A 27,629-nucleotide genomic window follows, 5' to 3' on the forward strand; every position below is an offset into this window, starting at 1 on the left:
AAAATATTTATATATTTTTATTGATTTCAGAGAGGAAGGGAGAGGGAGAGAGAGATAGAAACTTCAATGATGAGGAAGAATCATTGATTGGCTGTCTCCTGTACATAGAGCCCACAATCCAGGACCGGGAATTGAACTGTGACCTCCTGGTTTATAGGTAGACGCTCAACCACTGAACCACACTAGCTGGGCCAGTGCCCTTCTATTGTACTGGTCATAACTGCACATGTGATCTTGTTTTATGTTTGGGCAATAAAGGTGGGACCCCGAAACATAACGATTTGGTTTTAGAATGATAAGGAACACAGAGAATTCTGTAGGACTTTGTACTCTATAGCCTTTACCTCTGGCACCTCTGGAGAGACTATGGGCAGTGAGCAAGACAAGGAGAGGCCTGAGTTCCAGGGAGTGAGGACTGGCCCCAAGTGACCCCTCTGCCAATGATCTTCCTTCAACTACACATGCAGGACACACACAACCAAGGGTGCAGCCTTAAGAGATGGTCTTGATAGAAACCATCCCAGATTCCTATGACAGGCACTGGACACCACTTACTAGCAGAGTTCAAAGAAATAGGATGAGCACACTAACAAGAAGCTGGGACTAAAATATATCCTATCTAATCAAGAGGGAATATTTAATTGACCGTCATGCCCTCACAAAGATGGTGGCGCCCACAGCCAATAAGGAGGGAATATGCTAATTGACTGCCACACCCTCAAATATGGCAGCTCCCAGTCCCCTCAGCCCCGCCGGGGTGCCTGCCTCCGGAGTCCCTCAGCCCCCCAGCCACCCAGGGCCGACCTGAGGGATGACCAAACGACTGAACAAGCAGGCTGCGTGGGGCAACCAGGCTGGTGGGGGGACCGTGAGGGGCAACCAGGCTGGCAGGGGGGGCAGTTGGGGGCAACCAGGCTGGCAGGGGGGGCAGTTGGGGGCGACCAGGCCGGCAGCAGGGACAGTTGGGGGCAACCAGGCCAGTGGGTGGGGGGCAGTAAGAGGCGACCAGGCTGGCAGGGGGGGCAGTTGGTGGCGACCAGGCTGGCAGGACAGGGGCAGTTGGGGGAGACCTGGCCGGCAGCAGGGGGCAGTTAGGGGCAAGCAGGCCGGCAGGCAGGTGAGTGATTAGGAGCCAGTGGTCCAGGATTGTGAGAGGGATGTCTGACTGCCAGTCTAGACCAGCAGTTGGACATCCCCCCGAGGGGTCCTGGATTAGAGAGGGTGCAGGCTGGGCTGAGGAGACGCCCCCCACCCAGTGCACGAATTGGTGCACGGGTGGGGGTTCCTAGGCCTCGTGGGCAATTGGGGCTGATCGGGGCTGCGGGTGGTTGGCCAGCCAGCTGGGAGGGAGGGGCTGCGGGAGGTGGCGGGAGGTTGGTGGGCTGCGATGGGTTGACCAGTTGTTTGGTCACTTAGGCTTTTATATATGTAGATATGGAGAATAATCAACCCAGGAGTGAAAGTGTGCGTGGGAAGGAGGCAGGTAGAGGGTGAAGACAACATGGGGGTGGGAGTGCAAAGACCATATTCTTGTGCCTGATGTGCACGGATAACAGTGAGTAGACCGAATGCTGCTTCTGAGATTGAGTTTTTTATACAGAGAGACATTGTAGGTATAAGACCCTCCACAAAAGCCCTCAGGTGGCATCCTTATTGGCTTCAGCAGGATTATACTGTATATGGTGCGGATACACCGGGAACAGAACGAGGAAGAGGCTGGAGACAGGGCACCTCTACAAACACATGGGCCTAGGAACAGGTAGGCTCCTGGGCCGCCCCCTGGGGGCATCTTGTTTCAAGGCTCACTTAAGTTTCTGTAGCTTAAAACAGGCCGCTACGCTTTGGCATCATTACATGACCCAGCTGCAGATAGCAAGGTGTTCGGGTGACCTTGGTGATCCTTTATCTCAGATTCTTCGTCCTCGCTCACTCCCTCACTCCCTCTGCTGCCAACAAGGCTCTTCTGGAATTCTAGGTTATCCTATGGCGTTCCCAGGAACCCCCCGCCCCCCGAATCCTTTAGCTAGAAATGCTTGTTAGGACAGGAGAGGCAGTCTTTTACCTGGACACCCTCAGTGACACCAGCTACCGCCGCCCCTTTCAGGGCTGGCTTATTCTGCACGGTTCAGGGTTCGCTTGGGGTAGGGGGCGTCCGGGGTGCGGGCGGGTGACCTGGGGCTGCGCGGGGTGGCCGGACAGTGATGCTCGGAGCCCGCAGCCGGCGGGAGGCGACGTGAGCCCGCGAGAGCCCGGGGCGACCGCGGTAGCCGCGCTCGAGCGCAGCCTCCTCCCGTTCCCACAATGCACAGGGCGGCGGCGGCGGCAGCATCACCGGCCGGCGAGCGGGCTGCGGCGGCCACTCCGAGGACCCCGGGCACGCGGGGCGCTCGCGGCTGCTCGCGGCGCGCCCGGGAGTGATGGCGAGGCTCCCGCGAGCCGCCCGCGCCTGAGGCGCCCCGCCCGCCCGGCCCCGCCCGGCCCCGCCCGGCCCTGCCCTGCTCCCCGCGCGGCAGCCTGGGCGCTTCCTAGTCGGCGCGGGCGGCCGGCAGGCGAGGTGCGGCCTCCGCACTGGCGGGGGGCGTCGGTGCCGCGGGCGCCATGGCCGCGTCCCAGCTCTACACAAAGGTAGGGGGCCCGCGGGGTGGGGAGGGGCCCCCGCCGCCGGCTGTCAGGCGGGGGGAGGGGGTGTCGGGGGCGCGAGGGCCGCCGGCCGGCACCACCCCTTTTCCGAGCATTTCCAACCCTCCTCCCCCCCCTCCTCCCCCGCCCTGCCGCCTGCGCCCGCGGAGGCGCCTTCCTCTTTCGGGCGGTGGTGATGGTGAAGGCGGCGGGGGGAGGCCGGCCTCGGGGTACCTCTGGCCCGTGCCACGCTTGTTGGGCTGGAGCGGAGCGTGTTTCTGGAAAGGAGGCCGGGGTGGATTCAGTAGGGCGGGCCCGGGTCCGGATTGCCCAGCCCTCCTCCGTTCGCTTCAGGAAAAAAGCCCGGCTGGTGGGAGATGCTTGTCAGATGGTCCCTCCCGTGGGAACGCGCGCTTAAAATAACGTCTGGCGTTGGTATGCGGTGCCACTTCGACTGCCAGCCAGGCTTTCCGTGAGGTTGTTTGGGATCCTGCAAACTGTCGCCAGCCCATAGTCACCCTCGTCGCCGGGGTTCAGGTCGCTGCCCTGGGGCGGTGAGCCCCTGGAAGGTGCAGCCGGATCGGCGCCAGCTCATTCAGTGCTTGGGATGGTCCTTACTCATTTGTTGCGGGGAGTTTGCAACCTGCATGCAATCCCTTAGAGCCTTGTTAGGCTCCATGTCTTCACCCTCCGCTGGGGCGAGCCTTTTCTTCTGGGTATAATTTAAGGGAAGTGGCATCCTTTTCTTTGTAACACTGACACCAGTATTCTCTGGATCTGGAAATCTCTAAATGGCATGTTTTGGAAAACTGCCCCTTTGAAAACTCTTCTGAAAAAATTGTCTTGGGCAGTGAGTATGTGGAGTCAAGGCATTTTATACTGTAACTCATGTGTAGGTAGGTATTTTGCCAGCTATTAATTACCTCTAATTACAACGAACAGAATTGCCCTCACTTTTCAAGTTTGCATTTGCAGCAGAATCTCCATTTAAGATCCTGGGATCATTGTGTCCAAATGTGGCCCAAGTAAGCCCAGGGCCCATGTTGCAGCATGTTATAGAGAGAAAAGAGGTCTGGACCCAACCTCAAGAGAACTGGATCCTAGCCCCAGGCCTTGTCACTTACTCTGTGACCTTGGGCAAGTCCTTAACCTCTTCAGTAAATGGAGTTAATTATACCTGCCCTGCATCGCTTACAAGGCTGTCCTGAGGATTAAGCTTAATAATACACAGGAAAGCTTTTTGTAGCCCGTGAATTTCTCTATAAGTCCAAGGTGTTCGATTAATTTCTTCAACCATGAAATGAGGAGTTTTCATGAAACATTCTCTGGGACCTCTTTCTTTCCAGCCTGGTTTAGAGATTGCACAGTTGGAACTTCTCTCTAAACCTGGTAATTGCTTTAGGCATTGTAGATCTCTAATATATAAATGAATACAATTGGAAACTGATTCAAAGTTTCTTTATTAACAAACAGTGCCTACTGTGCCCAGTACTGTTCTAAGTGCTTTACAGATTTAACTCAGTTAATTCTTATAATAAATGTATGAGGCTGCTACTAAGAAATATCAAATATCTGAGTCATTTTCACATGAAGAGATAAAGATCTGTAAACATTCCTTCACTGTGGAGAGGAGTCCATCCTTGAACTGCCTAATTGTAGGTGGGTTAACTAGAGATTAACTGCATAATAAATTGCTCTTGGATTTTGATTTGCTTTTTTCCACCAAGATAATCAGGGTTGAAGAGAGGTACTGTGATTTTTTTCAATTGTAGCTTCATCTCAATCTTTTTTCAAATTACCTTCTAGTCATTATAAAGACAGACTGATTTAGAGCTCAAGACTGAAGTTGAGCCCTGGCCGGTGCCGCTCAGTTGGTTGAGCGTCGTCCGGTGAACCTAAAGGTTGTGCGGGTTGGAATGCGTGTGGGATCTCACATTTCTCTCTCTCTCTCTCTCTCTCTCTCTCTCCCCCCTCTCTCAAATCAATAAAATATATATTCTAAAAAAAGACAAGTTGAGCTTAAGCCACCTTCTTCTAATATACTTATGCACAAGAATAATCTGGCCAGTTGGCTATTGTTGATTAATTCTTTGTGTGAATGGACTTTAGCTTAATGGTGGGCAAAAATATTTATTGAGCACCTCCTAGGTGCCAGATATCCTGTTTAATGTTGAGAGGTTCTGACAATGAATAGGACACAGCCCTTTTCCTCAAAGGGCTCACAGTCTGCTTTTTATATTCCTGACCAAATTTGAACCTCCAAAGGCATAAATAACCTGCTGTAACTCAACAGCAAGCAGACAGCTGTTATGGTATTAGTAGAAGTTAGGGAATAGGTTAGGATATGGGAAATGTTAGAATGATTCTAGAGATGAAAGCTTGAGTAGTGATTATTAGAGGAAGAGGACAGTCATTAGAAATAGTATCAATGGATAAACACAAGGATTTTTCCCTTGCAGAGGATTATAGGAAAGGAAGTTCTGGGGAAGATAACTAGGAAAGATATATTAGTGACATGCCATCATTGTGGTATTCAACATAGTGGTTAAATCTGAAAAGTGCCCCTTTAAAAATGTCATTCAGCTAGCCCTGGCTCGGTAGCTCAGTTGGTTAGAGCATCATCCTGATAACACTAAGGTTGCAGGTTCCATCCCTGATCAGGTTACATACAAGAATTCAACCAATGAATGCATATGTAATTGAAACAGCAAATCCATGTTTCTCTCCCTCCCTCTCTCCCTTTCTTCCTCTCTCTTAAAATCAGTCAGTAAGTAAAGTGGGTAATCTAAATAGTTATATTGTTTTTCACATGTATTAATAAATATAGCTTTATTTTAAAAATGCCATTTAGAGCATAAAGGCAGATTTTGTTGTGTGATTCAGATCAGCTCTTATTACGGTGAAAGGCATGAGACCATTCAGTTTATTCTTTTTAGCTAATGATAATGGTTTGGTCACAGCAATTTAGTAGGGCCTCTATGTTGTAAATTTCCCTGCAGTATAAACATTTTAAGGGCAACAGTTAGGTTCCTAGGATATAACATTTCTGAAAACTAACGTTTTGTTTAAAACATGTTTGTTGGCCCTAGCCAGTTTGGCTCAGTGGATAGAGCTTTGGCATGTGGACTGAAGGGTCCCAGGTTTGATTCCAGTCAAGGGCACATATCTCCGTTGCAGGCTTAATCCCTGGCCCTGGTTGGGGCACCTGCGGGAGGCAACTGATGGATGTGTCTCTCTCACATCAATGTTTTTCTCTGTCTCTCCCAGTCCCTTCCACTCTCTCTAAAAATCAATGGAGAATTATCCTCAGGTGAGGATTAACAACAAAAAAACATGTTTATTGCTTTTAAAATAACAGATTTATTGAGATATAATTCACATACTATACCATTCGCCAATTCAGTTGTTTTTAGAATGTTCATAGAGTTGTGTGTTGATTTGTTTTTAGCTCTATCTGGCTTGTTCCCAGAAGAATCGAAGGTGGCTATGATATATCATTACCTCTGATTTTGAAAATATTTGCTAGTCTTGACTTGCCAGTGGATATCTGAATCATAACATTACCCATAGATGCTTTTAGCAACTTCAAAGGATTCAGTGTATGTGGAGCAAGGATTATTAATGAGACCTAGACGGATTACTAGCAGCAATAAAATGCTAGTCCTCTTTACTTGAGGTTCCGAGACACCATGGATAGCACCATAGATACTGTGAAATGGCCAAGATTACCTGAAGCTGTTTCATTAGGAGTCCCCATGCTGAGTTTTGTAACAGTGCAAAAAGGATTTAAAGCCCCCGATCTGGAGCCATGTAAACTTTTCTAGATGAAACAGCTGTTTAAGCCAGTCGATTGTATACTTGTAGCCTTTCTTTCCCACCATATTCCCTCATATCTACTGAAGCTACATGGTCAAGATTTTTTCTGGGATAGTTTCAATTTTATATTCTATGCCATTGTTCCTTTACTATCAATCCTGGGAATTCTAATATTTTGGTGTCAAAATTACATTTCTCCGACAGCTTCCAAAATCTTAAAGCAAAACAGCAACCTTATCTCTGATAATTTCAAGTCTTCTGTCACGCCCCTTCCATCCATATTTCCTCCTGATGTCCCTAGGCCTGTTAATTGCACTGCAGTTCTAGTCCTTCAGGTTAGAAACCCCACAGCTTTTCCCTTGTCTTTTTACATTATACAGCTTCTTTACCAATTCTAATTTCACTTGACATCCAGCTGACATTTCTGTTTTTGTTGTTGTTTTGTTTTAAATATGTTTTTATTGATTTCAGATAGGAAGAGAGAGGAAGAGAGAGAGAGAAACATCAATGATGAGAGGATCATCGATCGGCTGCTTCCTGCACACTCCCTACTGGGTATTGAGCCCGCATCCTGTGCATGTGCCCTGACCGGGAATCTAACTCTGATCTCCTGGTTCATGGGGTGACACTCCACCACTGAACCACATCAGCTGGGCCAGTTCTCTTTTTAATGACCTGTACACATTTCCATCTTATTCTAGTTATTTGTGTGTATGTCTGCCACTTCCACGCTAATGCAAGCCCCCTGAGATGCTGATCAGAGTTTTGTTCACCTCCTGTAGAGCCTGGCTCAATGTCTGACACATAGTAGGTGCTAGTTAAGTATTTATTGGATGAATGAAAGAATACATAGAAGAGGGATAGACTGCAAATAAGGGTTTAGGATGATTAGTCCACTTGTAGGAATGAAGCAGGGTATAAAGTAGTTAGACAAGTAAGCACATTTTCAGGCATGTTTTACGAGTAATAATGAGAGCTGAGACCCAGGGAGACCAAGACAACTGTTGCAGGAAACAGACTGAGTGATGAAGGTCTGGTAGACTGAGGCACAGAAGGTTAGGAAAGAAGGGGACACATCTGAGAGACAGCTCTCTGTGATGGGCTAGACATAGAATGGGAAGGAGAGGAAATAATGTAAATTAATTCAAGTAGCTCTAGCTTTGGAAACTGGAAGTTCATTTCCATTGCATCATGAATTTTTGCCGACTACAGAACTTTTAAGTTACTTAAGTATTTCTTTAGACTGCTGGAGCAAAGCAGAACACTCATGATTTTCTCTCGAAACGTTACTGTCTCTTGAAGTGTGTGAAAGTTCGATGTATTGTCCAGTGGCTAAAAGGTTACAAAGAGGTTCTCATTTATTGAGTTGCTACTGTCACATAAATGGTTTAAATCTCCGTGATGCTTTTAGCTTTTCAAAGTAGGGGAACAGTGAAGGAAGATCTATGAATGGGGCTTCAGGGATTTAACTACACTCTCCAAAGGGTTGGGGAGTGGCTCAACATTTTTATAGGAGAGTGTGGGAGTGGAGAAATGAACCCCCTTACTTTACATCTTCTCTTAAAAGGTAATTTAGCTTCTCTGTTTTTCATTTTATGATTGGTTTTACCTCCATCGGGAGAATCTAGGGGCATGTGGCCCATGGAAGATAGACTTGGATTTATTTGTCTCCATTTTCGACAGTTCCTAATGAAATATAAGGTATTATTGGAAGTGTAAACTCTCAGCTGATCAATGGAATAAAGTCTGGCCCTCGGTCAAATATTGTGGGCGACTCCACTCCTCCCACTCCATCTTGATGGGCATGTCCTCTGTCCACAGTGGTCTTCCTAGACTTTTTCCATTTGTTTGCCTGGGGCATTTGTCCCCCATTTTCCTCCAGTGCCTGCCTCTCTTTGTAATCAACTTCACTGAGATATAACTTACATGTAATAAAATTCACTGACTTAAAGTGTACACTTCAATGAATTTTGACAAACATATTTTGTCAAGTAACCACCACCACAAACAAGATATAGGACATTTTTATCACCCTCAGAAATTCCTTTGTGCTTAGTTTCTTCTTTTCTCCAGCTTATTTAGAGAGTTTACTGGAATTGCATGTGCCCACCAGGGCAGAGGAGTTGTTTGTTTTCAAAAATATATATTATGGTTCCACCTTAGCCCAACCCATAAAGACACTGAATACAGAGGCCTGACCTTGGAACTCACTCCTGTGGAGTGTCATTGAAGTGGGAGGTGGGAGTAGATGGGAAGTGGTTTGGGTGGTTGATTTAATCTTTCCTTCACACACTTAGCCCTTTACCTTTCATAATGGTGTCTGCACTTGATGCCTTGTGTCCTTAGGGCCTTAGTGGACTAAATGCCCTCTTGTCAATTTTGCCCTTTAATAGTGCTCTTCCCCCCTCTGCCTTGGCTGTGCTGTCAGTCTGGGTTTGTGCTGATACAGATTTCTGAACTGTGCAGAAACTTATCCCTGGCTTCTCTTCTGCCTCCCAAATTCTGAATTTCTCTGCTAATCCCTCTTCAGTTGGGAGTCTCCTTACCCAGAAGCATTAGCATTAAACATCTTGTAAAGCAGAGGCTTGCTGCCAATTGTAGAATTTAGGGATGATGTAATTATGTTTCTAGGACTTGATTGAAATCAAGGGAGAAATGTGTTTATCCACCCTTGAGTGTTCACAGGGACCATCTATCTACCTCCTTTTGCCTGCGGTGCTGCTGTGGCCCAAAAACATGAGCAAAATGCTAGCCTGGAGGGGGACCAGATACAAAAAAGACAAGTTCTATTTGTCCTTGGTCACTCATACAAAATCATGCATTGTCCTGGCTGTGAATCCTGTGTGTGTGATTGGGGTTTCTACTTTTTGATAAATACATGCTGAAACTAGAGGATTTTCAGAATAGGAGAAATAAAATGAATCTGGCTAGTGAAGTGGCTAGACAAATTGAAAGGGTAGAACTCTTTGGTTTAGAAAGATGAATGTGAGCTTGCAAAATAGTGAAGTATTTAACACCAAGAATGGTAGAAGTTTTTAACATCAAATTTCAGTTCAGTAGGGATAGTTGTTAAATCTTGAAATAAATAAATATGTGTAATTTAAAATGAATTTCTACCTCAAACATTAAATTTATATTTATGAAATTTATTGCCTCAAGTTATGATATCAGTTAAGATGTAGTACATAAAGAGAAGGTTCTGAATAATTCATAGATGATAGTTCTGACAAACCGACTTACCTAACCTCTCTTTGACATTGTTGAATAGTTTACCAGCCTGAACTATTTTAGTTGGAAATAATGGAAACCCAACTCAAAGCCAAAAAGGATTTTATGAAAGTGTAGACATGGCTGAATTTAAGGCTCAGATGTGGTCTCTGAGGCTCTCTGTCACTGGCTCTCATGTCAGATTGTGCTGTCTGACCTTGGTTTCATCCTCAGGACAGCTCTTTTTGGGGTGAAAATGATGGTCAGTGGTGACTGTAGATCACATGATCTTATAGCTCTGGACCTGGAGGAAGACAGCCTGAAAGATGAATTGCTTGGGGTCATGTGCCCTCTCCTTTCACTGTGCTGTGTAGGCTGTGGGGAGGAATATCATGAGTGGTCATGTCATGCTTACCCTAGATGCCAGGGTGTGCACAGGGCATCAAGATTGATAGTACCACTCAGACTTGGTGGGGTGGCTGAGAGCTATTCCCATCAGAAGGAATAGTGCTGGTAGACCAGACAACTACTCCTAGTTGATGTCCACTGTGAATAAATCACCAAAAATGACAAAGTGATTGAATTCTGTCCCTCCTTTACTGCTCTTTGATCGAAGATTGGGAGAATATTGCATACACAAGAGGCTATTGGATATCTTTCCCTTAGAGAATCATTTTGATTTAAAAAAAAAAGGCATGGAGAATCATACAAGCAAGTGTTATTAAAACCATATCAGACATTGAAGATTTGAACATTATTTGGCACCAGTCTTAATTAGAGGACTGTGAACCCTATATTGCCTTTCCTTCTAATCTCTTTCTCTGCCTATTTCCTCAGCATTTTATTTCCCGTATTTTCTTCACACCTTACTTGCATACATTATTCTCTTCCCCCATTTTCACCTAAAGATAAATTGCAAAATTCCTTATTTTCCCTTTTGGTCTGTCTGAATTGTCACTTGAATTCATCTTTGGTATCTTTTTCTGCTCTCTTACCTTCCACCCTGTCATCTACTTCTTTATTTTAAATATGTTTTTATTGATTTTAGAGAGAGAGGAAGGGAGAGGGAGAGAGAAATAGAAAACATTGATAAGAAACATCAACTGGCTGCCTCCTGCATGCCCCAACGGGGGCCCGCAACCCAAGCATGTGCCCTTGACCGGAATTGAACCCGGAAGGTTCAGTCCCCAGGCCAATGCTTTATCCACTAAGCAAAACCAGCTAGGGCATTAAGTCTTTTATCTATATTCATAATGGTAATTTTTATAATTTTTAAACTTAACATGTATTATGAGAATTTTTATATCATTGAGAATGTTTTTTAATGGCTGCATGATATTCTATCATTTGGCTACTAGTATACCATAATTTATTTACTGCTGGGCATTTTCACTACTCTAAGAAATGTACTATGATGAGCATCTTTGTACATAAATCTTTGCTTGAATTAGTCAGTTTTAGTCAATTTTAGACTCTGAGTCTTCTTGGCTAGAGTTGGCATTTATATTTATGCAGGATAGGGTATTCAGATTTATTTCATTTTAAAAATAGCACTTTTTATGTACATTGCTTCAGGGCTAGGCTGACCAGATGTCCATTTCTGTGAGATGCTTTCTGCCATCCAGGACCTTTATTCTGTTTTGAGAAAATCTCTTACTGTAAAAATATATCAATTTATTTCAAAATTTAACCTCTTGGGAATAACAAATAATTGAGTTAGAAAAAAACATGAAGCCACTGCTCGAGAGTCTAAACAATGTAATTTTAACTTAAAAAGTACCTGAAAATACTATATTGTACACCACATGTCCTCCTAATTAGAACAAATTACCATTTGTTTGGAATGGTCATGATGCTTTCAGTGGGCAGTCAAGAACCTGAGAGACCTTCAGCATCAGTAATTGCTTTAAAAACAACTAGAATGGATCAAAATACACTCTGTGCTAAAGATAGCACCCTGGAATGGAATCTTCATAGCGCTCAGAGGTGTTTTGGGATTTGTGACATCTGCAGTATGTTGCTGTGTACAGCAGCCCTCCTTCAGGCCTGGTAGCCACAAATGTGAGAGGTTGATTGTGTGGATCCTTAGATATTAAGACACAGCAAACTGATTTGAAGTCTTGGCATCCTTGGGAGTTTCTTTGCTTTTCTTCCTTGATTTTTACTTTATTTAGTTGTCATTTGTTTTCTTCTAAAAACTGAACTTGCATAAATGCATGACTACATGGCAGTATCATTATCAAATAACTAGAGGCTCGGTGCATGAAATTTCATGCACTGGAGGGGGGGCCCTCAGCCCAGCCTGTCCCCTCTCACAGTCCGGGAGCCCTCAGGGGCAGGAGGTGACCCGGCGATCAGGGGAAGGCAACGCCCCCATCACACCTCTGCTGCTGCCACTGCCAGCAGCGCCAGCCTCAGCCAGCCCTGGTTACCTGAGCCTTGGGCGGCCCTGGGCGGCTGGGCAGCTGCCATCCGAGGCTTGCCTGTGCCTCAGGCCGGCCCTGGGCAGCTGGGGGACTGAGGGGACTGGGGGACTCTAGAGGCAGGCGCGTGGAGTGGTGGGACCCGCCTGGGAGCGGGCCCAGCTGTGCCGCAAGCCTGCTGCCCCGGCGGGGCTGAGGGGACTGGGCGCTGCCATCGCTGCCATCTTTGAGGGCGTGGCAGTCAATTAGCATATTCCCTCCTTATTGACTGTGGGCGCCGCCATCTTTGTGAGGGTGTGATGGTCAAATAGCACATTCCCTCTTTATTAGATAGGATAATGGCTTCCTGTGGACCAGACACTAGTCTGACAGCTTTGTTACAACTATTCCCTTTTTTGGTGCCACTGTTTCCCAGTGCCTGAAAGAGAGGCAGTGCATCAGAGCAGTCAGGGACAGGGCTCTATCTACACTCAGTTTGAATTCTGGTTTGAATCCTGAATTTACTACTCACTTGCTGTGTAACTTTGACCAAACTACTTAACCTCTCCGTGCCTCAATTTCCTAATTTTTTAATGGTGATTATAATACCAACAGCATGTATTTTAATGATGATTATATTATTTAATTATATGAAAATGCTTAGAATAGTGACCAATATGTAGTAAGCACTTATAAATATTAGCTGTTATTATTATTGCTATTGGGGTTATAGCTCCCATTCTCCTTCCTCTCTGGCTGCTTTGTCTTCATAAGCTCACCTACCTCCTATTGACCCTTACATATTGGTGTTGCTAGGCGCTGTCTTTGACCTCACACTCCTTCCCACTGTGATCCTCTCCTGAAGAGTCAAATACCAGCCCTGTGCTGATGACTTCCACATCTCTGTTTCTAACCTGCTTGCTCTCCCTACAAACCTACATCCCTACAAACTACTGTCTTACGAACATCATTTCAAGTTCCTCAAATCTAATATATTCAAAATTGAACTTGTCATCTTCTCCATCCTCTACTCTACTTAACCTCTATGTCAGTTTCATCTGTTGGATGGGATAATTATAGCACCTACTTCATAGGGTTGTTATGTTCATGTAAAGCACTTAAAGCCTGGTACCGATTAAGAAGTATTAGCCACTACAATTACTGTTGTTTGTATTTCTTGTCTGGTGAAATGCATCAACTTTCATCCATTCACACAAGCTAAAATCTTAGAAATCATCTTATTTATTCCCTCAACCCAAATAATTAGTTACCATTTCCTGGTACAATTCTTACTCCACTTGGGCCCTTAACATTTCTTTCCTGGATCCCGAAACAGCTTCCTAAGCAATTTTTAGTCTTACCTCCTATAATCTGTTTTTTGTTCTGCTACCAGAGTGATCTTCTTTATGTAACATAAATATCTGAACTTGCCATTCACTGTCTGGCTTGAAAATCCTCAGTGATTCCCCCATAGGATTTTGCCTTGAGAATAAATTTGTTTGGCCTGACTGTGGTGGCTCAATGGATTGAGTGTTGTCCCATGGACCAAAGGGTCCTGGGTTCGATTCCCAGTCAGGGCACATGCCGGTTTGCGGGCTCTATCTCCAGTAGGAGGTGCACAGGAGGCACCCAATGCTTCTCTCTCCTCATTAATATTTCTATCTCTCTCTCCCTCTCCCTTCCTCTCTGAAATCAATAAAAATATATTTAAAAATTTTTGTTTGTGTAGTGCTTTCCCAAACTTTGGTGTCCATTTGCATAACCTAGGAATCTTGTTAAAATGGAGATTCTGATGTAGGTCTGTGATGGGGGCCAAGACTGCATTTCTAGCAACTCCCAGGTGATGTCAGTGCTGACGGATTGAGGACCACACCTTGAATAGTGAGGCTGTAATGCGCAGGGCTCCTCCTTCACCCTGCCTTCACCCTGGGCCTGCCTGGTCTCTTGTGTTTCCCTCTTGGCATGCAGGTTTTTTTTTTAAGGTCAGGAGCTCGCCAGGTTGCCTTCTCCCTGCTTTGCAGCATTCTCCTTGCCTGGCTTTCTCTATTCTGTTTGTGAATGAGGTTTTCCAGACCCCAGTCTGGGTAAGATGTTCCGTCTGTGTGTTCATATAGAGCACTGTTTACCTCTGTCCTGACACCACATTGCATTGTAGTTGTCTGTCTCCTCAGTGCTTTTCTGAATCCCTTAAGGACATATATCATTTGACAGTGGACATATATCATTTGTTTTGTTTTAATAAGAACTATATTGAGCTATAATTCACATACCATACATTCATTTAAAGTGTATAATTCAGTGGTCCTCATCTGTTTTTTGAACTAACATCTAGACCAGGGTTTGGTACATAGTAAGTAATAAGTCCATGATTGAATGAATGAATGAATTAATTAAATGACATTAAAGTACCATTGTAAAGTTTTCCTCCAAAGTTCTTCTTCATGTATGTATTTTTTGGGGGGTTAACATGAGTTTAACATGTCAACATTCAAATAATCTTATTTATTTATCAGTAACTCTCAATGAGCTTCCTTCTCCCATCCTTCTTTTTGGCACCAGAGATGGAACCACTTTATTCTTCTCTTGGTCAGTTTTAATGCATCACTATAGTTAGCTTTCCTCAGTTCTCTAGTGCTTCCAGTTCTCTTTTTCAACCCATGCTGTAATGAGTACTTACCCAAAGCATAGATGCAATTCCCCAGCTCAAAACCCTGACTGGTCCCTGACCCTCTCCTTCTCCCTCCCCCTAATTATCTGCTATAGAATTAACTCATTCCTTATCATGACATTCAAGACTGTGATTGTTTTCTAGCCCTATTCACTTGGCTTGATCTCAGACTTACTGAATGTAGTAATTTGGAATGCTTTTTACTTTTTAAATTTAAAAATATATTTTTATTGAGTTTTAGAGAGAGGAATGGAGAGGGAGAGAGAGAGAAACATGTATTTGAGAACAGAATATCAATCAGCTGCCTCCTGCATACTCCTTATGGGGGATTGAACCCGCAACCTGGGCATGTGCTCTGACTGGGAATTGAATGAGCAAATTTTTTGGTGCATGGCACGATGCCCAACCAACTGAGCCACACTGACAAGGCCTGGAATGCTTTTTAAAATGTAGATTCCTTCCACCCATGAACCAGGAGGTCACAATTTGATTCCCAGTCAAGGTACTTGCCTGGGTTGTGGGCTTCATCCCCAGTAGGGGGCATACAGGAGGCAGCTGATTGGTGATTCTTTCTCATCATTGGTGTTTCTCTCTCTCTCTCCCTCTCCCTTCCTCGCTCTGAAATCAATAAAAAAAAAAAAAAAAAAAAAAAGAAGAAGAAGAAGAAGATTCCTTGGTCTTGCCTCCAGAGACTCTGAGCCAATAGGCTTGGGAGCCCCAGGAATCTGCGTTTTTAACCAACACCTTAAGGGATTCTGATGCAGGTGATCTGTGGAACTCCCCTTTGTGACATTGAAACAGCCTTGCTGCTTGGGCCTGTGTTCTAGCTTTGCTTGACTTTGGACTTTGTTCACCATACTTCTCTTTTGCCAGAATCCCTCACCTAAAAAATGATCAATAAAAATTAGTTGAATTGAACTATTTGTTGAGTGTTGGTGGTAAGTCTTTTTAAAATGGTCAACCATGCCCCCCCTCGCTATTCTTAATGTTTCACTTTTAATAGAATATGTGAGAAGACCTGGCACAAGGTAGTGACCCACTGAATATTTTTGCTATTTTTAAAAGTAACTGGAAAAACTGCATCCCTTCTATTAAAACTTTTACTTCTACGGTAAAAGATATTCCATTACCTTTACTAATGATAGGTGTGAAATAGTATAAGGAATGACTTGCAAAATTACTTTGGGAGCTATTTTTCTTTAAAAAAGTTTTTTAAAAAACTATAAAATAATAAATATTTAGTGCAGAACCTTGGAAAATTAAAAAATACAAAAGAAAAATTGCATGAAATCCATTATCCTCAGATATTCTTAATATTCTTAATATTTTGATGTACATCCTTCTAGTTTCTTTCTGTTTTCTATGTTTTTTTCTCTAGCAAAATGGTGTTTTTTATGCATACTATATTGTAGCAATATCTTTTTCTCTAGGTAGTATATTGTGAACATTTTCTCATGTCAACACATTTTCTCCTACAATATGTTTTCTTATGGCTTCTGAGTATTATATTGCATGAATTAGTCATATGATACTCAATCACTCCCTTATGATAAGTACTTCCAAACTTTTGACAGTTTTTACTTAAACTCAAGAGAACCAAAATCCTTTGTGTGTCCCTTTAAAAAGAAATCAATTGTAGTTAATGAATCAGTTGTAGTTGACTATAATTATAAAACATCACATTTTTCTACATAACAATATTGGTACAAAAAGTTGGTGGTTATCATCAATATTAAGATTAATCTAGTTAAAGCTTAGAAGGACTAAAAAAACCACCACAGGAATATCAAAACAGTTAGGAATAAATCCTTAAATATAATTACAGTTTTGGAATCTCAGAGTATCAGTCACAACAGCCCACTAGAAAGGAATTCTCCAGACTGTAGAGGTAGATAGATCAAGATTATTAATCACAGGCCAGGTGAATCACAGTGTAGGTTAGCTCCAACTTGAGAGGACAGTGGACCTCTTTCTCCTCTAGTATTTTGAAGCCATATGGTAGAATGAGTTACATTGCAATCTACACGTTCATATACCTGCCTTTCTTGTTGGTTGAGGAGACTATACCTGACTAATAAAAGCCACTTGGGATCTGACAAGCCCCTGCATCCATGTTTAATGGTTGCTCTGAAACTGTTGCTTTAGAAATGAAAAGGTTAGTTTAGGCTAAAGGGAGAAGATTATAGCACAGATAGTTTTGCAAGAAAAAACACATTTACTAAATCAAGAGAAGTAATGTGGGAAATAGTCTCTGAGACATAAGACATTTTGAAAGCTCTGAAAAGGAGTTTTTTGCTAATGTATCTCTAATAAGCATCCCCCTCCCCCTTGATTTACAAATACTGTAATTAAATGTTTTTTTAAACAAATTTTCAGCTAAAATATGTCTGTGAAACTGTCCAGGGGTTGATAGGAGCCCAGCTCTTCAGCTAAAATATGTCTGTGAAACTGTCCAGGGGTTGATAGGAGCCCAGCTCTTCAGCTAAAATATGTCTGTGAAACTGTCCAGGGGTTGATAGGAGCCCAGCTCTTCGGAATATGCCCAATTCCCTTGGGGCAGAGGTGGCACCTTCTTGGGTCCAAGAATTTTTTGAATCTGTGTCAGGAAAGTTAGAAGAATCTGTCAAACAAGTAAAATTGCTTCTGTAGTCACTGCCGTCTGGAGTCATCGAGGTCCAGTTTGTCTTTTGGAGCTAGGGCCTCCACTGTAGTGTGTTTAACAAGGATCCGGACAAAACATGTAGAGAGCAACTTATTAATTGGTAGAGTAAGGATTGGGATGTCTTATCTGAGTTCATGAAAAATCTAAGTGATGGGGATATTCAAAAGAAAGTCAGTACTAATTTAACAAATTTGCAAGACTCAGTTGTAATCTGTGCTATTCTGCACACTAAAACTGAAACAAAATAATTTTGTTTTAAAAATTATAAACATCTCCTGTATTTTTATTTTATTGTTTTAAAATATATTTTTATTGATTTCAGAGAGGAAGGGAGAGGGAGAGAGAAATAGCAACATCAATGATGAGAGCATTGATCTGCTGCCTTCTGAACGCCCCTTAGTGGGTATTGAGCCTGTAGTCTGGGTATGTACCTTTACCAGGAATTGAACCATGACCTCCTGGTTTATAAGTCGACGCTCAACCACTGACACACACTGGCCGGGCTCTCCTGTATTTTTATTTGCCTTGCTTACCTATTGGTTATTTTTTCAAGATTTTCTAAGGTAACTGTCATAGACTATGTTAAAATTTAATAAATCGGAATGAGTAGAGATCAAATTAATTATTTAAAAATATATATGGGTAAAATAGATGGAGTAGTACTGCTATACTGATTCCAGCTTGAAAATTGCTTTTGTTGGGCAGCAGTTAAGGATTGGTAAGTATGAAATTAATAGATTGAGTTTATTGAGAATGTGGTCAATATATAAACAGAGTCTCAGCGTGCTGGAACTGCTTCTGTGCATGCTTTTCACTTTAGTCAACTTAATTCCTGAAGTAGCCGGTTGTCCTTTGGTTTTCATTCTTCACTGCCTTAGCACATGGGCATCAGATGCAGCTGGAGCTTAAAGAAGAAGGGTCATGTTAATTAATTCCAGTGAAACACAAACTGTCTCATAATTAATGGAATAACAGCTTTATTTAAAGACCTTAGACCTTTTTTTCCCTGCTCTTCTATTTTTTCAAGGACTAGAGAAGGATAATGGCACAGATTGTTCACTTGAGACTGTTTTAAGCTATTGATCCATTTTACAGTTTTCATCTGATGGTTCTGTTTTCAACAGGGATTATTCAGGCCATGTAGTGATTTTCTCTTGAGGCTTTCTGTCTTCTGTGACAGTTTTCAAGAGAGCAGTCCATGAACTTTGGCTTTGTCAGAATCTAAAAATGGCCTCTATTTAATGTTTTATTTATAGATATCATATTTTAGTTCAGATACAGTACCTAGCAAGCAAACATTTGTGTGTACAAGTAGGATGGCAAATACCAGGTCAGGTTGCCTGCTGGGTTATTAGAGAGAAGAAGAGGCTGTGTATGTTCCCATCACTGTCCTACTCAGCTAATCATACTATCAGCTGATCTTGCTTTTATGTGGTTCATTTTTATTTTGTCTTCCAAATAGTTAAGGAAAGAGGGACTGTGGACAGAGATAGCCAGAGTTAGGGAAAACCAGGTCAAGACATAATTAGGAAGTTGCTTTCCCATGTGTGATCATCTTAGTTTTCAATCCAACATTCTTGTAGTAAGTAGAGGCTTCTATCTTGTGACCTAACCTTTGAGGATACTGCCTTTGAGCAAACTAGAAAGTTTAATATATTTCTAATTTTAATAGATAAAAAGGGAATAAATGGAAATTAACATGTAACATACGGTTTGCAGGTTTTTGACATACAAAAAGATATATATTTCATTGTGTTGTTGAAAATATGCTCAGGATCTGCCGAAACCGGTTTGGCTCAGTGGATAGAGCGTCGGTCTGCAGACTGAAAGGTCCCAGGTTCGATTCCGGTCAAGAGCATGTACATTGGTTGCGGGCACATCCCCGGTGGGGGGTGTGCAGGAGGCAGCTGGTCGATGTATCTCTCTCATCGATGTTTCTAGCTCTCTATCCCTCTCCCTTTCTCTCTGTGAAAAATCAATAAAATATATTAAAGAAAAAGAAAATATGCTCAGGATCTTGTATGTGTTCAGGAGCTAAATTTTTGGGAACATAGTAATAAAGATGTAAAGAAAAAGAAAATAAGAAATAAATTAAAGAAAACAAAAATGTAAAAAAAATGTGGAGGGAAGAGTGTTTTGAGATTGAGAGATTTGAGTATGATTATCAAATGTGCTACCATATACTAGTATGTGTGGGGCAAATAGGGTTATGTGCTGGGAAGGGAAACAACCTGATAACTCAGGGGACTAAACATTTGTCTACAAATAATATTTGCCATTGAGCTGTAAAGATAGCAAACTCAAAGTAGATGAAATGGGAGGAATTAGAACAAAGAAGACTAATATAGATGTGCTAGTGACCTGGTGCATGAAATTCATGCACATTAAAAGGGGATTAATTAGAGGAAATAATTTAATATTGCTATTTGCCCTTTATAATGGAAGTGTCAGAGATGAAAGAAAATTAGTAAAATGTATATGAAAACCTTCCTCCTGTCAGAGTCTGGGGCTCACCATGGGACCCAGAGTCAAGTCCCTGCCTACCCACATGCACCTCCTGGCTGGGCCCCCCCCCCCCCCATTGGGCTAGATCCAGACCCGGCCAGTCCCACCCTTGTCAAGCCCTGCCGGGCAGGGGCGTAGCCTCAGGTCCCTTGGCCTGGTGCTGGGGCTGGGGCGTGGCCTGAGGTCCCCTGTCAAGCCCCGCCAGGCGGGGGGATGCAGCCTCAGGTCCCCTGGCCCAGCACCGGGAGGGGGGCGCAGTCTCAGGTCCCCTGTCAAGCCCTGCTGGGCGTGGACGTGGCCTGAGTTCCCCCAACCCAGCACTGGGGGTGCACCTTGAGGTCCCCCGTCTAGCCCTGCTGGGTGGGGGGCACGGCCTGAGGTCTCCTGTCAAGCCCAGCCAGGCAGGGGGGTGCAGCCTCAGGTCCCCTGGCCTGGTGCTGGGGCTGAGGGAGTGGCCTGAGGTCCCCTGTCAAGCCCCACCTGGTGGGGGGCGCGGCCTGAGGTCCCCCAGCCTGGCACTGTGGCGGGGGGAGCAGCCTGAGGTCCCCTAGCTCAGCACCTTGAGGTCCCCTGTCAAGCCCTGCTGGGTGTGGGGGAGTGACCTGAGATCCCCTATCAAGCCCTGCTAGGTGGGGGACACGGCCTGAGGTCCCCTGTCAAGCCCCACGGGGGCGGGGGAGGGTGTAGTCTCAGATCCCTGCTGATTGCTTGTTAAGGCTCCTTATGGGAATTTGGCCTCAGCTGTGGGTGCAGCCATCTTTGTGACAGAGTGATGGTCAGTTAGCATATTCCCTCTTTATTAGATAGGATAGTTTGTTGTTTGTACATTCTCTTTGTGTTGTGATGTCTTTTTCTGGTTGGTTTGCTTTCCAGATTAGTTGTAATTTTTACCTAAACTTTCTAAATTTAGCTACAAAATCTGTTTGGATTACCTGACTGTAGGTTTTTGAAAGATGTGATTGAAAAACACATCTTTGACACTTTAGGATTTGTGTAAGCCAGATATACTATGAAAAGAAAGAGAAAAGACTATTGCAATATATAAACAAGATTTAAACGTTATGAATCTGAATGCTTAAATAACATATACATAAAATGAATGTGAAATACTGAGAACAAATAAAGTAACAAGCAGTAATGTGATATGGTTAAAAGCATAATTTCCAGTGTTAGGTTGAGCTTTTTTCCTGTGTGACTATAGGCAAATTAGTGAAAGATATATATCCTACCTAATAAAAGGGTAATATGTAAATTACCATCACTCTGCTACGCCCACGATTGGGCCAGCGGGAGGCGCAGGGGGTGGGACTTGGGGTGGCCGGGGTAGCCGATTGGGCTGGTGGGACGCTGAGCTCGCGTCGCCAGCGGCGGCGCGAGCTCAGCGTCTGTGCCATGGCTGTGCTGTGGAACAGAAGGGGCCTCTGGGATAGCGAGCTCACGTCCTGCCGCGGACCATCAAAAGCGGGGGAGCTGGGTGCCTGTCTGCTCTGGCACCAGGCCTTTTGGAAGCCTCCGCCGAGCCGGAGGCTTCCGAAAGGCCTGGTGCACCAGTGGACAGGCACCCAGCTCCCCTGTGATCGAAAGCGAAAGCGTGTAGGGGACCCTACATGTGCATGATTCAATCATGCACTGGGCCTCTAGTATATATATATATCAGCTCACTACTTTGCATATCATAATGGAGTCCATTATGTTAACTTTTAGCTGGTATTGACTTGTCTATTTTAAATGATTTGTAAAACTTTGTTTCCTTAAAAAAAAAATTATAGCCCTAGAGAGATTTCTCCTTACCATGTTCTTAAAGCTTTTAGAAGGTTTCAGGACATGAGTTATGCGCAGTAATACAGTTTTCCCTCATTCGGTTTGGCTAGAGATACTCCTTCAGTTATAATCTGTCTGCAAATCAGTACTGCCAGCACCATCTGACAGAGCTGTAGCTTTCCTCCCAGTACCTTTTTAATCTGTCTCCATCAGCGTTCTCAATCTTCTTTTCTGCCAGAAAGAGGAACTTATTCTAAACCAGGGCTCTTAAAGATCCTGCACCCAGTTGTAATTAGCATAACTAGCACTTTATGCATAATACAAACATGTGTCATAAATTACAGTTTGAATCTCAAATCTGTCCTGACCCCATTTCTCTTGCCAGTATAGAGGCTTGAAAGACAAAATACTCCTCTTCTAACTTTTGTTGCAGTTAGAGCTAGCTGTATGATTCAGTTTGGATAATGCGATATAACCAAAAATCTTCTAGAGGACCTCTACAGGGAAAATAAAAGTGCTTTTCTGATCAAAGGAACAGAAGCAGTAGAACAGTTTGGATGCATATCCCCTTCTTTCTCCTATTTTTAAGTGTGGAATATGATGTGTGGAGTTGTGACAGGGTTGCAATCCTGAGGCAACGAGCCTGAGAATGGAAAGTTAACAAGCTAAGGAGGTAGAGCAGAAAGTGAGTCTCGGTTCTTAATGATGTTATTGGGCTGTCAAGACAACCCTGAGATAACCTTCTCTGGATATCTTGTTTTATACATTATTAAAGTTCTAGTAGGTAAGATGCTTAGTCAGACTTTTCTGTTCCTTGTAGCTGAAAGCATTCCTAATTTAGACAAGAAATAGTAGCTTTAATGTAAATAAAGTTAATGTACACTTAGGAGATTTACATAGTTTTATTTATGTACACAATAAATACAGGTGACATGGGAATAGGAAATGATTTAAGAGTTGAAAAATGAATTCTGGACCGACTTTTGACATTGAAAAACATAAGCAGTAATATATAATAATCCATTCTCAATTGTAATTTCTAGGTTCTCTGGCTACCTCCTGAGTCCTTTCCCACATTACCAGAGATCTCTTTGTGCATGGGATGATGCTCATCTAACTGAGCCACACTGGCCAGGGCAACTTATGTTTTATTTATTTATTTATTTTTTCTTTATTGATTAAGGTATTACATACATGTCCTTATCCTCCGATGGCCACCACCCTGCTGCTTGTGCTCTCCCTTTATATCTGTGTCCATTGATTATGCTTATATGCATGCATACAAGTCTTTTGGTTGATCTCTTCCCTTCCCCCTACTCTCCCCTGCCTTCTCTCTGAAGTTTGATGGTCTGATCAATGCTTCTCTGTCTCTGGATCTGTTTTTGTTCATCAGTTTATGTTGTTCATTATAGTCCACAAATGAGTGAGATCACGTGACATTTGTCTTTCTCCAACTGACTTATTTCCTTTAGCATAATGGTCTCCAGGTCCATCCCTGCTGTTGTAAATGGTAAGAGTTCCTTCCTTTTTATAGCAGTGTAGTATTTCATTGTGTAGATGTACCACAGTGTTTTATTTATTTATTTATTTAATTTAATAAATCTTTATTGTTCAGATTATTACAATTGTTCTTCTTTTTTCCCCCCATAGCTCCCCTCCACCTGGTTCCCACCCCACCCTCTGCCCTTACCTCCCCCCCACTGTCCTCATCCATAGGTGTATGATTTTTGTCCAGACTCTTCCTGTGCCCCCCCTTTTCCCCCTGAGAATTGTCAGTCCACTCCCTTTCTATGCCCCTGATTCTATTATATTCACCAGTTTATTCTGTTCATCAGATTTTTAATTCACTTGATTTTTAAATTCACTTGTTGATAGATATGTATTTGTTGTTCATAATTTTTATCTTTACCTTTTTCTTCTTCTTCCTCTTCTTAAAGAATACCTTTCAGCATTTCATATAATACTGGTTTGGTGGTGATGAACTCCTTTAGCTTTTTCTTATCTGTGAAGCTCTTTATCTGACCTTCAATTCTGAATGCTAGCTTTGCTGGTAGAGTAATCTTGATTGTAGGTTCTTGCTATTGATCACTTTGAATATTTCTTGCCACTCCCTTCTGGCCTTCATAGTTTCTGTTGAGAAATCAGCTGACAATTGTATGGGTGCTCCCTTGTAGGTAATTAACTGTTTTTCTCTTGCTGCTTTTAATATTCTCTCTTTGTCTTTTGCTCTTGGCATTTTAATTATGATGTGTCTTGGTGTGGTCCTCTTTGGATTCCTTTTGTTTGGGGTTCTGTGCGCTTCCTGGACTTGTAAGTCTATTTCTTTTACCAGGTGGGGGAAGTTTTTGGTCATTATATCTTCAAATATGTTTTCAGTATCTTGCTCTCTCTCTTCTTCTGGCACCCCCATAATTCGGATGTTGGTACGCTTGAAGTTGTCCCAGAGGCTCCTTACGCTATCTTCAAATTTTTGGATTCTTTTTTCTTTTTGCTTTTCCGGTTGAGTGTTTTTAACTTCTTTGTATTTCAAATCTTTGACTTGATTCTTGCATTCCTCTAGTCTGCTGTTAGGTGTCTGTTTTCTGATTTCTGATTTCTGATTTAGACCTGCTTTCTGATTTAGCTAAACTTTTTCTAGCCCAGTGAAGCATCCCAACTTCTCTTTCAGGTAATTGTCAACAACACAGCAGTAAATATCAACACAAAGTAGATTATTATTGTAGATCACACAGGGAGAACAAAGGGTAAAATATTTAACTGCAGCAGTGTTTGACTATATTCTGTGCAATGAGAAAACCTGAAGTCATTTTCAAGGTCCACCATTTCTTACTTCTTTTCAGTCGGGTCAAGTTTCTAAGCTTTCTAAATCTTTGTTTTCCAGCTAATGAAAAGGAAATAGGATTCCACCAAGTCTCCTATCTGCCTACTCCAGGACTTCTGTGAGGATCAAATGAGATGAGGCATGGGAAAATGCTTCACAGACATTTGGTTAAAGTGTGAAATGTTTACACCTGGCTATGGAACAAGTCGTGTTCCTGGGCTGAAGAAACTGCAAGGAGGCTAGTCACTAGGGAGAGGAAGCCTGGTGTTGCTACGTGACATCATTACCCGGACAGTCAGACACTTAGCAAATTAGCCTTTTTGTATATATTATTGACTATATTTCCTATGCTGTACTTTACATTCCTCTGGTTTTTATATTGAACTTTTATTATTGTTCAGCTCAAAATATGTTCTTATTTCCCTTGAGAATTCCTTTTTGACTTATGGGTATTTAGAAATATATTGCTTCATTTATAGAAATTTGGTAGTTTTCTAGTTCTCTCTCTCTCTCTCTCTCTCTCTCTCTCTCTCTCTCTCTCTCTCTCTCTCTCTCTCTCTCTCATGTTGATTTGTAGCGTAATTCCATTGTGGACATTGAAGTTACTCTGTTATCTGTGTATGTTCTTTGAAATTTGTTGAGACTCACCATCTCAAACACACCACCCCCTGCACCGTCCCCCTCCAAATGACACCTGCTATCAGCTACTTTTAAAGTTTTTCTCTTTGTTTATGGTTGTTTTTAAAAAACGTTTTTATTGATTTTTTAGAGAGAGTGGAAGGGAGACAGAGAAAGAAATATTGATATGACATCGATAACTTCTTTCTGCACATTCCCCACTGGGGATCAAGCCCGCAATCTGGTTATGTCTCTAAGTAGGAATTGAACCAGCAGCCTCTTGGTATACTGGATGACGCTCAACCAGCTGAGCCACACCAGCCAGGGCTCTGTTTTGATGGTTTTCAGCAGTTTCACTATGCTGTATCTGCATATGGTTTTCTTCTCATTTATTCCATGATAGGCCCTTACAGCTTCTTGCTATGGCTTTATGTTTTTCATCAGTTTTGGAAAACATTTGTCCAATATCTCTTCAAATATTAGTAATGCCCTATTCTCTCTGTTCTTCTGGGACTCAGTTATATATGAGTTAGACAATATCACTTTATTTCGTATGTCCCTGAAACTCTTTTCTCTAGTACTTTATTTTTTTATTTTTGGTTCAATTTTTTATTTTCCATTGACCTATCTTTCACTTCACAAATCCTCTCTTCTGCTGTGTGTAATCCATTTACTGAATTCTTGATTCTGGTTATTGTATTTTTTAGTTCTAAAGGGTCTACTTGTGTTTTATAAATATTCAAGTTCTCTGGTAAAATGATCAACTATTTGCATATTTAAAAATATATTAATCATAGTTATTTTAAAGTCTATTGTTTGAGCATGCCAATATCTGGGTCACATGTGTCTCCTTTTCTGTTGGCTATTTATTCTCTTGGTTTTGGTCATTTAGTATTTTTTCTTATTATGCCCACTAATTTTTTTATTGCATGGAGCATAGTCTATATGAAAAATTATAGAGGCTCTGGATGATATATATATATATATATACATATACATATCCTATCTAATAAAAGAGTAATATGCAAATTGACCATCACTCCAACACACAAGATGGCCGCCACCATGTGGTCAAAGATGGCTGCCCCCATGTGGACACAAGATGGCCGCCACAAGATGGCCAGCAGGGGAGGGCAGTTGGGAGGGACCAGGCCTACAAGGGAGGGCAGTTGGGAGCGATCAAGCCTGCAGGGAAGGGCAGTTAGGGGTGACCAGGCCGGCAGAGGAGGGAAGTTGGGGGCAACCAGGCCTGCAGGGAGGGCAGTTAGGGGCAAACAGGCTGGCAGGGGAGCAATTAGGCATCAATCAGGCTGGCAGGGGAGTGGTTAGGAGGTGATCAGGCTGGCAGGCAGAAGCGGTTAGGGGCAATCAGGAAGGCAGGAAGGCAGGCAGGCAAGCAGTTGGGAGCCAGCAGTCCTGGATTGTGAGAGGGATGTCCCAGATTGAAGAGGGTGCAGGCTGGGCTGAGGGACACACACCTCCCGTGCATGAATTTCATGCACTGGGCCTCTAGTATATATATATATATATGATTTAATTTTCGTCTGGCAGCCAGACTGATAATTAGGGATTGAGATATTTTAGTGTGTTATAGGTTTTGTAAGAACAGTTAATTTCCAGTTTGGCCTTAATTTTAGGATATGTTTTAAGGATCTCAACTGAAAGCTGGGTTATAGTCACCAGACCTTTCTTTCTTCCTGGCCCTGAACTCTGATTTTTGCTTTCTCATCAATTTGAGTTGCTTAAATTTCTATTTAGCTCTTTAGCTTTTTAATGATTGCTTCCTCCTTGGTTTCTCACCCACTTTTCCTGCACATTTACAATTTAGAAACTGACAGAATGCTCCAAGGGGAAATTGTGAGCAACTGAGACCACCTCTTTTTCTCCCTTCAGTTGTGGAGTTCAAGGCTAGTTGTATAAGCCAGTTTTTGTCTTCTTAGACCAGTGAGACTGTCTCAACTTCTGGGTCAACACTCAGCCTCCATACCCCATAAGGTGAATTGGGAAGTTACCTGACGGGAAAAAAGAAGTATCAAATATAGGGCTCACTTAAGTGCATGCATTTTTCCTTCTCTCTGGAATCTTGGTCCCTCAAATTATGATTCTTTGGTTGCTATCCAACACCTTTAATCTTCTGTGTGTGTGTGTGTGTGTGTGTGTGTGTGTGTGTGTGTGTGTGTGTGTTTATTTTTTGCTTTTTTTTTCCCCCGTTGTATCCAGTTTCTTAGTTGTTCTCAGTAAGAATGTTAGTCTGATACAAGTTGCTCCATCATATCTAGAACCAAAAGTCCTTTGCTAAGCTATTTTTAAGTGTATATGATAGCATTTTCTTATGCAATTGCAGGAGTAACAATTTGTGAAATTTTATCAGATATCAATCAGATATCAATCAGACTAAAGATGTATAACCCAGCATTGTGTGTGAGTAGGTGTGAAGTAAATCCTAAAATAGATTTCCATTTTTAAAGACAGACTACATTTCCCTAATATTTTTAGAATTTTTACATTTTTGTTGGTTGTGTGGTATACAAAGTGAAAACTTAATTTTTG

The 27,629-nt window shown here is 42.7% G+C and overlaps 1 protein-coding gene across 1 annotated transcript in view; it reads left to right on the top strand.

Annotated features, from left to right (window-relative positions):
* The first annotated feature begins 2,520 nt into the window (after positions 1-2,520).
* The window catches only part of MYO5A (myosin VA), a 195,244-nt gene continuing 170,135 nt past the window's right edge, over positions 2,521-27,629 (top strand). The window contains exon 1 of the mRNA XM_028147757.2: positions 2,521-2,625. Within this exon, the coding sequence (XP_028003558.1) occupies positions 2,599-2,625 (27 nt within the window). The 5' untranslated portion in view covers positions 2,521-2,598. The remainder of the gene's footprint in view (positions 2,626-27,629) is intronic.

This window comes from Eptesicus fuscus, chromosome 5 (assembly GCF_027574615.1).
Source record: "Eptesicus fuscus isolate TK198812 chromosome 5, DD_ASM_mEF_20220401, whole genome shotgun sequence".
NCBI classification, from domain to species: Eukaryota; Metazoa; Chordata; class Mammalia; order Chiroptera; family Vespertilionidae; genus Eptesicus; species Eptesicus fuscus.